The sequence below is a fragment of the Symphalangus syndactylus genome, chromosome 21, assembly GCF_028878055.3.
Source record: "Symphalangus syndactylus isolate Jambi chromosome 21, NHGRI_mSymSyn1-v2.1_pri, whole genome shotgun sequence".
NCBI lineage: Eukaryota > Metazoa > Chordata > Mammalia > Primates > Hylobatidae > Symphalangus > Symphalangus syndactylus.
In genome coordinates, this window is record NC_072443.2 from 48,253,581 (window position 1) to 48,266,810 (window position 13,230).

At 39.5% G+C, this 13,230-nt stretch overlaps 1 protein-coding gene across 28 annotated transcripts in view; it reads left to right on the forward strand.

Annotated features, from left to right (window-relative positions):
• Window positions 1-13,230, forward strand: part of KALRN (kalirin RhoGEF kinase) — a 694,106-nt gene that overhangs the window by 382,776 nt on the left and 298,100 nt on the right. For all 28 annotated transcript variants that reach the window (XM_055259658.2, XM_055259655.2, XM_055259656.2 and 25 more), the window contains 2 exons: window positions 3,658-3,824; window positions 11,497-11,616. In XM_055259658.2, the coding sequence (XP_055115633.1) occupies window positions 3,658-3,824; window positions 11,497-11,616 (287 nt within the window). The remainder of the gene's footprint in view (window positions 1-3,657; window positions 3,825-11,496; window positions 11,617-13,230) is intronic.

A 13,230-nucleotide genomic window follows, 5' to 3' on the forward strand; every position in this document is an offset into this window, starting at 1 on the left:
ATAAACACCTGTCAGTAAGATTTTATATTTACATTTTGTACAAGCCATTCAATAGTTCCATCAGCAATCAAAAGTGTATTCATTATAATTTCTCTGAGGGAGAGGAAAAAGTGAGAAAATGAATATTTTAAGCTTACTAGATGCCAAGCACTGTATACATTGTATCTCACTTAGTTCTCACAACATCCCTGAGAAGTCCTCTTTGTGATTCCCATTTTACAGACAAGGAAACCCAGGCTCAGAGAGGGTAAGAAGCCCAGAGTCTCACCATTCACAGCATACAGAGCAAATCTAAGCCTGTTCTTCCCCCAAGCTCTCGGGTACTTTCCACCACAGCATATGACCTCAGTTCTCTAAAGAGGCTCATTTGTTCATTGATTAGGTATTTATTGGGTAATATGAGTGAAGCATTGTGCTAGGGCCTGAAGAGGCAGAGATGGATATGACTGATATGGCCCTGGCATCAGGAAGCCTGCATTCCTGGAACAACATGGATAAGTTAATAAGGAACCAACTTCAATGGAAGTGTTCTGATTGGGGTATGGGCACAGGAAATTGTGGGGGCACATCAGAAAGAAGTTTTTAAAAAAGAGCCTGACAAATGATTTCCTCACAAATATATTCCACTACTTGATGGAAAGAGGAAACATGTCTTTTTGCATTTCTAAGAACCCCTAAGAAAAACAGATATATCAATAGATTGAGAGCAGTAATGTCAACACAAGCAAACTCTGCCTGCTGCTGATTGACAGATAAAGACCATTTGATGGGCTTTAACTGGGACTCGTGTCAGTGTGTTTGGGGGCAGTGGGAGAGGGGGTAATTTCTATTCTTCTAGGTGTGGCTGGAATAAATCTTCATGTTCCTCCCATTTACTCCATCCACAATATGATGTGTTCCTGAGGAGTGCAGAGGTGCAATAAGCATTGTCTTCATCCATTTTATTTCCTGTGTTTATCTCACATAAAACATCATCAAATGAGATGGATGAAAATGCAGGGACTGAGTCTCAGGACATGCTGGGAGCCCGCTCTGTTTGATGTCCTAAGCAGGTGGCTGTCCTCTTTGATAGGTAACATGTGGTGTGGCAGAGGTGAGCTATGAGGCTCACATAGAAAGACATTTTGCCCAAGCCCAGCATCTTGAACACCAGAGACACATGCAGAATGAATATGAGCTATAACAAATCCGCATCGAGACTGGAAGTGAGAAAGAGCGTCTGCTTCTGCAGATGGATCTTAAATTGCATTTCCAGAAAGTAAAGATAAGGGTCAGGGGTCATCCCACTATGCCAGGCACTGCAGAGGTAGAAATTTTTGTATTCTTAATTTTGATTTCAGTCAAGGAGATGCTCTACCTCATCCCCTTGGTAACTGAAAATAGTAACTGGAAGGAGTTGGCTGCCAAAAGAACAAGCCATTCTTTTCTCTGTCTCCCACAGATATTTCAGGAGCTAGGACTTGGAATTATGAAACAGACACAAAAAATAAACATGAAAAGATACTGAAATTATTACCGTGTAACACCAGAAAAAGTAAAGTGTTCCCACTTTCCCATATTGTCCTTATATAAAACATGATTTTTGCCTCCAGAGATGAATTTCCCTTAGCATGTACAGACTTTCCTTATACTCCCCCAACTATATGTTGCAGGTGTGTTGGTGGTGGCAGTGATGGATTTCTGATGGTGTGAGTTAGAGTGATGGGGAAATCTCCCAAATGGGATTTATTTTTTAGGTAGCCATATGTTGAGATTGGCAGGCTCCTTTGGGTTTGATCCCCATGGAAGTATACTACCTTTTGGTGACTTACCTGCTGGGCTTTTAAGTCTGAACCCCATCATTGGTTGGGATCCTGTTCTTCAGCATCTCAGACAAAGTGTCAGCATCAGGACCAAAGCTGCATTGGGTCTAGATTGTTGGATGAGGAGCCAGGGAAAGGACTTGGACAGAACTAAGAAGCTGCAGAGCCAGGTGGACTCAGGGATCAGAATAAGCAAGCAGTCCAGAGTTAGGATTTTCCTAGATCTAAGGATCTGAACAAGGCTGAATAAGAAATATGTAGACAATCCAAATCAAGAAACAACATGGGTCACAACTTGCAACAAGTTAGAGACAGTTAGAAACCAAGACGACATGAATGTGAGAAGGCAGAAAGTTGAAAGTTTAAGGTAAGAGTCAGGAGTCAGGAAAGCCACAGGACTAAGGAGCAGTGGTCTACATTTACTGTGTATCATGTACACACAGTAATATGTGTATATGAGAGATATTTTACATGCATCATCTCATTTAATCCCACAAGTTTAGGAAGTAGGTAGCTTATGAGGTAGGTAGGTATGTAAATTCATATTTTACATATGAGCAAAATGAGGCTTCTGAGAGTCTAGGTAATTTGCCTAAGGTCAGGATTCCAAGTCAGGACTGTTCCAAAGCTAGTACACTTTCAGGTGGTCTTTGAGAGCCAAGTAAGGAATCAAATTCAAGTTACTAGTGGAAAGAAGGACTTCGATTACTAAGGCAGTTCCTTTGCTCTCTGAGTTCGTTAATTTCTGAGGCAGATCGCTTCTCGGCCTTTTGGCTAAGATCAAGTGTAATTTCTGAGGCAGAAATTTATTTGATGAAGGCTACCTTGGGCCTGCGGATGATAATGTATAAATAGGAGAACTGGCATGGTGAAGAGAGGAAGTGTGTGTGTGCACCTGTGCTTATGAATTAGGAAAAGTATATAGGAAAAGTAAGACAAGGAGGTAAACAAGGAATGGGGCCACAGCTTCTGGCTGGCATATATTGACTCAAGGCTCCCATTGTAGGTCAGATGGTTGACAGTTTATTAATGTTGGGTGGTTTATACATAAACATTGGGAACACTTGTCAGTGACTGGTTGGGCTTACTAATTGTAAATCAGTAGAAAAATATTGAGCAAACTCTCCTTGTGTGGGCACAACTTTAATGTGAAACTTTTTCTAAATGGATAAGCACTCGTTATCCCTGTGGTATTGCTGGGTTGTATTTATTAGGTGTGCCTGAGTTTTATAAATAATATATGAGAGCTAGCTTATATTTCTAACAGTTCTTTTTTTTAGAGGACCTAAGTAGTTGGCTAATAAAATCACCACTGTCCATGTGTGACACTTCAGGGAATTTAAAAGGAATTTTTAAAAATCACTATTGTGCAGCTACTCTCATTGGAGTGAACTTACCATCTAATGATAAATTATATCTGACCAGCTTAAAAAAAAAAGTGTGTCATTTGCAGAAGTACTGAGACAGTCTTTTGGTTTGGTTTTCGATTTTCCAATATGATTTAGAAGCTTGTTTGTGAATATTCTGGGTGTTGGCAAATCCCCCAGCAGGAATTGCTGGGTGCTGTCATGTCTAGGGATGGACCTCTATATAACTCTAATTCCTGTTGATAATAAGGAACTGATCATCCGTTGAATTCTCAGGCAAAGGATCAGTTAATACAAAAGAGATGGCATAATTTTAGCATCCCAAACAAGGACACGTTGTGGTGCCCAGTTTCACAGAAAAATGTTTAGAGTTTGGGAGGGTATGAATAATGGCTGTTTCCAAATTCCAGTTTTCTTATGCATATTGAAGGGAATATAGCCTTCACAGTACTAGCTGGTTTTTAATTGTTTCCATTTTTTAAAATCAGGAATTGAGTTGATCTGTGAAAAAGACATTGATCTGGCAGCCCAGGTGCAAGAGTTATTGGAATTTCTCCATGAGAAGCAGCATGAATTGGAGCTCAATGCGGAGCAGACTCATAAGCGACTAGAGCAGTGCCTCCAATTACGGCACCTCCAGGCTGAAGTCAAACAGGTAAGCCCGGCCCTTCTTCCTTCAGCCTGGGTTTCTCAGCCAGCTGAGCCTGACCTGGGACCTGCTCCTGGTATGAGGTAAGGCATACAGAGCCATAGATGCCCCTTTAAGTAACCAGCACTTCGAAAACAGGTAAGTTAAGGACTACTTGTATTAGTTTCTGAAAGCTTGGCTACAGTAACAAATAGACTCAATGATACAATGGCTCAAACAACAAATGCATGATTTCTCTCTTACATGACAATCCATTCCAGAGTTGTCCTCAGTCACAGAATCTATTCTTTCTTTCTATTCTCAATCCTGTCAAGCAGTCCATGGGAAATATACAAATCCTTTATCAATAAATATATTTAGGATATAGAGTCAGGTTAATTAATTTGGGGTACCCGTGTGCCTGACACATAGTTAATATTCATTAACTAGTAGCAATTACCATCACTATTTCCAAAGTGTGTATGGTTATTATAGGAAAGTTTTCTTGCCATATTAAAGTTGATTTTAAAAAGGAAAAATAACTTATCTGCATGAAGCATTATGCTAGGCATTTTATGCTAGATCTCTAGGAACCTGTGGGAACATACACACAATGACCAATGTCACATTTTAAAAATAGTACAGGCCAGGCATGGTGGTTCATGCCTGTAGTCCCAACACTTTGGGAGGCCAAGGCAAGAGAGTCACTTGAGGCCAGCAGTTTAAGACCAACCTGGGCAGCATGGTGAGACCGCACAAAAAATTTTCAATATTAGCTGAATGTGGTGGCACATGCCTGTTGGTCCCAGCTAATTGAGAGGCTAAGAAAGAAGGATCACTTGAGTCCAGGAGTTTGAAGCTGCAGTGAGCTATGATCACATCACTGCACTCCAGCCTGGATGACAGTGCAAGACCCTGTTTCCAAAAAATAAAAATTACAAAAAATACATATATTAAGAACAGACTAAGTGGTAATTGTTTTAATTACCTATTTGTACAAAGGTGGGGGTGAAGAAGTAAAAGTATAATAATAGTTCCATTTTGTTGAGTGCTATGAGCCTGTTACACACATCTTCATCAATCCTCACAACCATTCTCTGAGGTAAACTTTATTTTCATTTTATAGATTAGGCCACTGAAGCGTAAGAGGTCAGCAGACCATTGTTACCCTGAGGAGAGAACATACTACCACTCTCCACAGGTCCCGGAGGGGTTCCCAGCAGGGCAGGTACCACATCACTCCTGTGGTTGCACCTTTCTGCCCCACTCTACCCAAATCATCCTAAGCAAAAAAACATCTTTCTTTTAAACATTTTTTTTTCTTGTCTATAACAGCTGCTGGAGCTTTTCCCTTTTTTCTTCAGAAAACCATAGCTCAGCATGCTGGAACTTTTGGAATTAAGCCTATTGATTTAGTATGAGGGCCAAAAACATCTTATTTTGTTTAATTGTTGCTTGATTCCTTATATTAAAGGTATTCCTTCCTCTAATGCCTCTGTCTTAGTTATTATATTGTTATTTATTATAATGAAAAAAACACTATCTTCTCAACTCCCCATCTCTCCCAATCAGTGCTGAGCAATAGCCCACACATGCCATGCTAAAGATCTGTATTCAGCACAGATTAAATTCCTGAGCCCCAAGCAAGGCTGGGTTACAGTGCTGTCCTCTGGGTTGTTTCCGCTTAATGACACTGGGATCACACTTGAGTCTCCAGAGAGACATGTTATTTATAAGGACTTGGTGGAAATCCTAGCAAGCCCGAACAGTAATGAGTATGCAAATTCTGCAACTTAGTAGTTAAGACTGGACTTTCTTTTCATATGAGAAATCCTTTCTCATTTATAATCTCATTTTAAGAGAACATGCCCATGGGGAGAAGTGGTGTTATGCTTACTTTTCAAATGAGGAAACTAAGGTACCATAGGCTTAGTGTTCCTCAAGTCCTCTTGACTGGTCAGCTGAAACTTCAGCCCAGGCCTCCTAAATCCAAGGTCCTACAGTTTGCCTCTGCTGGCCCCCACTCTTGCCATGTGGTCCCAGGAGAAATAGAAGCCCTCCAACGTTATGTGAAGTGAAATGAGCCAGGTACAGAAATACTACATGCATGTGGGAACTAAAAAGATTGTTCTCATAGAAGTGGAGAGTAGAGTAGTGGCTATCAGAGATAGAGAAGGATAGAGGGGAGGGGAGGATAAAGAGAGGTTGGTTAATAGGGACAAAATTACAGTTAGAAGGAATACGTTCTAGTGTGGTATAATACAGTAGGGTGACTATAGTTAACAATTTATTGTATATTTCAAAATAGCTAAAAGAATTTGAATGTTTCCAACACAAATAAATGAGGTTATGGTTATCCCAGTTACAAGGTGCACTACACATTGTATATCTGCATCAAAATATCACATGTATCCCATAAATATGTACAATTATGTTTATCAATTCAAAATTTAAAAATAAGAATCCTAGCTGAATGGTCTGAGGTTTTCCTGACCTCAGCAGTACCATGTATGAGAGGACAGGAGCAGGCATGGCCTAAGCTTGATGGAGAGGGTGGCACCTGCCTGAGGTCAGCAGGGCTCCAGCAGGTCATCAAAGTCCTCTGCTGCACCTACTTGGTTATTTCCATCAGTGGAAGGTGGCAGGAATGACCTTCTGAACAAAACGTAACGGGAAAATCATACCTATTTGACTTTGAAATGAAATATATAAATTTGCTTTTGTTCCTGGGTTTTAATTTATTTTTCTCCAGTATTAGTGGTAGATTCAACTCCCTAATTCTCTTTTCCTTGGCTGATATTAAAATAGAAATATATTCATTCTCCAACTACACATCCCATATAGGAGGAGACTGGGCTGATAAGTATTTTGTTAAATAGGGAAGTAGACTGTCTATGTATAAATAATCTGGGGTGGACTAATATCTATATACATTCCCATTTATAATTTCATGAGTGGGAAGACAAAAAAGGAGTTCTTTTGTGGGGGTGGGAAGATTCCTTATTTCTACCATGACAAAAATGACACACCATGGGATTGTAGTTCAAGACTGTACAAAATTGCTCAAACCAGATTCTCAAGAAATCTACCAAGCCCTTTGCAAAGGGCAGTGGCCCTCGAGGTGCCAAGGGACTGCTGCTTGGTTAAGCCACCACGCCTCATTAGACAGACTTGTTTTCCTTGTCAGTGTAGGCTCTTTCCTTAGGGAGCGCTCTGATCCAGTTTCAGAGAAGGCATTTGAGTTTGATGGAAATTGGTGGAGCGGGAAATATTGATTTGGAAGCTGTTGGCTCTTGGAAAAAGGGAGTTAATTTAGATGTAGGTATTGATCAGTGACGCTAAATTTAGACAGTAGCTTGAGAGTCTCTTTTGAATATAGTCTCAAAAAAGAAAGAAAGAAAAAGGACACTTTAATTGAAATGCCATTAATGGGGGCAGAGAGGGAGAGGACAGTAATAGATTATGATACAACTATGTCATTAGAGCTCATAGATTAAAGGTTTAGATTTGATCGTGGCCCATCATAACCTTAAGTGTAGTTTTACCAAAATTATATTAAACTGAAGTACTGAAAAGAAAGGAAGGCACAGACGTTAGACTAAAAATTATGTTAATGGACTCAGAACAAATGAAATTGATTGATGCAACTGATTTTCTTTCTGAGGGTTTATGTAGGACTTTATATCTAAGATAGATAGCCCAAACACCCCTAGAGAAATAGTGGACCTTGAAGGGAAACCACTCCACTAATTACAGCCCATGGAGCAGATCCCTGGACCACTCAATGCCAAATTACTCTCCAAACCCGAAAGAATTCTCTGATAACTACCAGGAAAATTACTACTCTGGTGAAGATGACCTCACATCTATTAGACAATTCAGAAAGATTTGAAAGACCTACCTAATGAGCATAAAACTAAATGAATTTCCATATGTATTCCTGCAAAGCAGTGCATTTAGCAGAAAATAAGCTAAAATGGATTTATAAAATGTTGTGTCTCTAAGCTATGAGGAAAGAAGTTATATTTATTTGATTACCAAAGACATTGGCTTAATTTGCTTCTTTGCACCAAATGCTGGCCAAAATTTGCATATAATCAAGATGGACATTTAGGACAAAGGAGAAAATATTAGCATGTCCTCATTCTCCTGTGGAGAATACTGTGTTCAGTTCTGTTGGCTGAATATAAAAGAGAGGAATTGAAATAGATCCAAAAGAGGGGCAGCCAACAGGACAAGTACTATCCTTTTGTTTCAAAATGGAGATAATTAAGAGGACATATGGCCACAGTCTATAAAACCATGAAGGATGAACATGTGCAGTCTCATAGACCTTGGGTTTTTAGAACTAGGGAACACTGGACATATGACAGGCTCCCTGCTACTATCTGAGGAGCTGATTATTTTTCCTGTGGCTAGAGTTTCAGAAACAACTATGCCTTGTGATAAATCATCTACAATAGCAGTCCTTAGAGTCAGTTGCCTTGAGTACAACCTCAAAGCTTTGCTGTAGGTATGACCTTGAGAACACAGCCATCTATAAGCGGCTTCCCAGCCTGCATGGTTACAAGGCTCAGCCTGCCCAGCTTAAATGGCATCACTATTTGTGGATATCCACATCCACTTACTCAAATCTGTTCTCCTGACTTGGGCTTAGCTGAGCTCTCCTGGCCTGAAGAAGCAATAGATCTTCATGTACAGTTTCCCCTCAAGCTCAGACTGAGCTGAACTTTTGGCCTAGCTCTTAAGTCCCCAAGTAGTGATATTCTTTCAGTCCTTCATTTCTACATAACGGATTTTCTTGGATACCCTATAGATGTAGGGGCATTCTTTGAGTTTTGAAAGTAGTGTGGAATGTTAGAGCTGGAAATTATCTTTAAAGATCATCTAACCTATTGGGTAAATTGTTGCCTAGAATGATTGATCAATGTCAATATTCATTTTACGGTTTGTAAAATACTTTTACATTAATTATTTTATTTCATCTTTACCTTGTGCCTTATGCAAGGAATGTGTTCACATTTTACAGATGAGAAAGCTGAGCCTTATGGAGCTTAAATGATGTTTGCAATGTCACACAGCTCAAAATTAATAGAACCAACATTTTCTCATTTTAATTATGATGTTTCTTAACTTGCATATATTTGTATGCTCACAAAAGAATAACTAGCCAGTTTTATGAACTGGAATTTTAAAAATACCAGTAATAGAAAATTATACCAACAAGGGTTATCAGTGATCAGAGTAAAAGGATAATGATGACAAAACAGCTAAGGAAGCTACATCACATCAGAATATGCCAGTAAGCTCATACAGATTCTGGAATAAAGCTCTCTTCTCATTAAGAGAGGTATAAATAATCACATCATTATCCAGCTTTTCTCCAAACTAAAAATCACCACCAGTCCCATCATCATCATTAGACTTTACATTTTACACATTGTTGCATCAACCCTGCAATGCAGAAAGGGAAGGTACAATTATCCTTATTTTACAGATGAGAAAACTGAGACTCAGAGGGGTTAAGTGATTTTGCCAGGTAAGTAAAAAAGCCAGATTTCTGACTCCAAATTTTATCTTATTTCTCTACTATGCCAGTTCTATGTCCAAGACTGACTTATTCATAGGGCTCAGCCCCACCCTGGAGCTAAGCCATAGATATAAACTACCATGCATTTTTAGCTTCCTAAAATCAAATCTCCCACTTTAAAGTCCTGGAATGCCTTTTTAAACAGCATTTAATAAATAAAAATGAACAAGGAAATGATGTTATATAATTTAAAAAGTAGGTACTGAAACCCATGATGTTTCTAAATGGGAAGCTGGTAAGTAGGGATCCCAACACCATAGCTGTAACTCATGTTGCCTGTTGGCTGAAACTGGAGAGAAAAATTTTCTAACAAAACTGAAGAGACCCAAAAGGAGTCAAATTGTCCTACAGACATTGATGTGTGATGCACTTGGAGAAGTGGTTTCTCTGACACCCTCAAATGAATCTTCAGACCAAACAAAATGCAGTGAATCATGGCAGAGGGACACTGTGAGCTCCATTTCCCAAAGAAATGAGGCATTTGGGCATGCAGTCTATGAATGCATGTGCCCAAAGTTACAGGCAATTTTTCAAAATCATTAGCACCTCTAGCCAGCCAGCCACAGTCCACCAGTGACAACAGGGATTTCACGTGAACACTCTGAGCAGTTATTTCCTGTAACTAATTGCTTTACAGATTGGCATCGCATCTACAATCTGCCAGCTTGGCCATGAATTAACATCTCAATCCAAGTAGCCCAGCTTCAGTGGGATTTATGACCTGATGTTATCTATGCACAATAAGGCATGAGTCATTTTTTCCCAGGGATGAAATTTGAGAGGTGCCTATGAGTTCTAGATCATGAGACTGGGCTTAGTATTTTCTAGTTGTTCAATGTGAGGAAGTAGAGGGGAGAAAAATATGAAAGCAAATCTGAAACAGATAGTGGTGTCTTCTCCTTTGGCATGAGGTGACAGATGGGTGGTATTTACTGATCTTGAATTTTCAGAATAGCTTTTATTTCTTCTCCAAGAAAACTCTCAGACTCCCTAATAAAGAAAGTGTTTGGCAATGTTCTGGTGACCAGACACCAGGTAGGTTTTCAGAGCCTAACTCTTCCAGTTGCATTATTTGCTCTGACTTTATTAGCTAGATAATTGCCACATCCCCATTTTACCTAGAACTGTCTAGACAGTGTCAGCTGTTTCTTCTTCTATCCTAGTATTCCCTCGTTGAGTTTTCTTTCTGCGAGTACTTGTTAACATCACATAGAAGTTGTATTCAGCCTACCCATGGCCTCTAAATAATTTAAGTCAATTATATTATAGCTTGCTCCCCTTTTTCTGATGATCCAGAATATGGGTTATTACTTCTATTTTGCTTGTTTTCTTTCTCTTTTCTCCTTTTTTGGAGTTGTTTACCTACTGAAGTTCAAACCTGCTTACTCTTGGTTATTTTGCAAGGTAGAGGAAATTAGACTCACTACTCAGGTGTGACCTGGGTATTCTCCATTACTTCAAAAACTACACCACACCCATTATATGCAAAGTACTGTGCTAGGTACTATGTGAGACTAAAATACAGCTAATATATTGCCCCAGATTTCAGGAAGTTTATGTTCTTAGGGGGGAATGAAACATAGGTCGAGATGAAGAAACAGGAAGTCTGTGGTGAATACCATAAAGGTGGTACATACAAAATGATATGCTTGCCCTAGATAAAGAAGAGATTGTTTCTAGCAGGAGAGATTAGGTGCAAAAGATTTCCATAAGTTGTTGTTATTTGAACTGGACCTTATAAAAAAAGAAAAGGATACCAACAGATGGAATTTATTTATTTATAGCATCCTATGTTCCAGAAGGAAGTTTAGACATGCATACAGTACAACCACGTTAAGTAATGTTTACACTATGTGGGTGAGGAAATTGGGACAGAGGGGTGACGTGGAGCTGGGAATAAAGCAGGTACATAAAATAAGTACCTTATGGCGCAGGTACTCTGTATGATTGGGGAGATGACCATTTTAATTATGGAGACCTTTCCTGTCCTCTTTCCAACAGAAGATAAAAGATAGTGAGCTCTCTGACTGAAGTCCCCATGAGAGGAGGCAACAGCTCTGGGGAAACTGCGGAAGGCCATTCACCTGTGTGCTTGTCCCGATTCCCTAGGTCCTGGGATGGATCCGCAATGGAGAGTCTATGCTCAACGCCAGCCTGGTCAATGCCAGCTCTTTGTCGGAAGCAGAGCAGCTGCAGCGGGAGCACGAGCAGTTCCAACTGGCCATCGAGGTAACACCCAAATCTGGCTGCACTGTCCTCCCTTCCCCTTTCTGCTCTGTACCTCAGGCAGGGTGATTCTCAGGTGTGGGTGTTCCTTCAGGCAGCAAAGGCTGTACCCCTTCTAGTAGAATGGTCCAGGGAGCCTCCCTCTTACCCAAGAATTGATGGGGAAGCAAATCCCCCAGAGAGGCCTGGTATTAGAAAATAAGTATTCACACTTCATATGAGAATCTTTGTTACCTATCTGTACCTTCAACCTTTAAGGCCACTGGTACATTGGTTTTTTTATACACTCTAGATATGTACCATGTGAGGAAATGTAAAACTAAAAGGTTAGAAGTTACTTCCGGTGATGATCACTCAGGATTGAGGATAAACAAGTGCAAATGTCATTATAAATTAGGATGCTATTTTTAACCATTTGGTTTACATGTAACCCTTAGATACTATTGTCAGAGTCTGCCTTTTAACAAGGATAATGAGCATTGGAGCAGATTGCACCAGATATTTTTACCCTACTGAAAGTAATTATTCAATAATGCTGGTAGAACAATATTTAAAGAATAAAATGCAACCAGAAGAAGTTCATCAACAGGGACTTTTTAGAAGGCTATTTAAAAATAAAACTTAATTTATGATAATCTAATATAAATTTTGTCTTGCTTTAAGTACGCTTAATTATCCTTTTTTACTAGGACATTGTCCTTCCCAGAGAGACTTGAACTGATTGCTTTAGAGTGGTGTAGGAAAAAGAGTAGGAAATGGGACATGGGAACTATATTAAAAATAAAATAAGCTAATTACCAGTGGGAAAAGAGACAGAATGAAAACTTCAAAGACATTCATTACTTATAGTTCAGTATAGAATTCAACCCACTTCTGAGTGTGTAAGAAATGCAAAGATGTTATCTTTTACTAAAAAAAAAATTGTTAATGAGTCATTTCTACAACAATGATGGCAAAATAATAAATTTTAACTGCCCGTCTCTTTTTATGCAGTAATCCAACTGATTGCTAGCCATTTTTAAGCTAATGTTGATTGATTGCAACCATTTAATTTCCCGGAAACCATCTTGGATGTATAAACAGTGTTAAGATGCATGATATTTTCTTAGGAACCATTACTAGTACTAGAAGAACTGTCTGGGATTTGAGATTTAAAAACAACCTTCATATTGCACACACAGCATCAGCAAATCATTTTCTAAGGCGTAATTAACCAAAGGAAATAAGTTTTATTATCATCAGCTGTCTCTATTGTAGCTTTCTGACACACCGAAATATCACAGTGTTAGGATGTATTCACTATAAAGAAAAAATCAGGATTAGGGTTATAATCAAGAATCAGGGCCAAGCATGGTGGTTCACGTGTGTAATCCCAGCAATTTGGGAGGCCAAGATGGGCAGACCGCTTGAGGTCAGGAGTTCAAGACCAGCCTGGCCAAATGGTGAAACCCCATCTCTACTAAAAATACAAAAAAAAAGTAGCCAGGCATGGTGGTGGGTACTTGTAATCCCAGCTACTCGGGAGGCTGAAGCAGGATAATTGCTTGAACCCAGGAGGTGGAGGTCGCAGTGAGCTGAGACTGTGCCACTGCACTCCAGCCTGGGTGACAGAGTGAG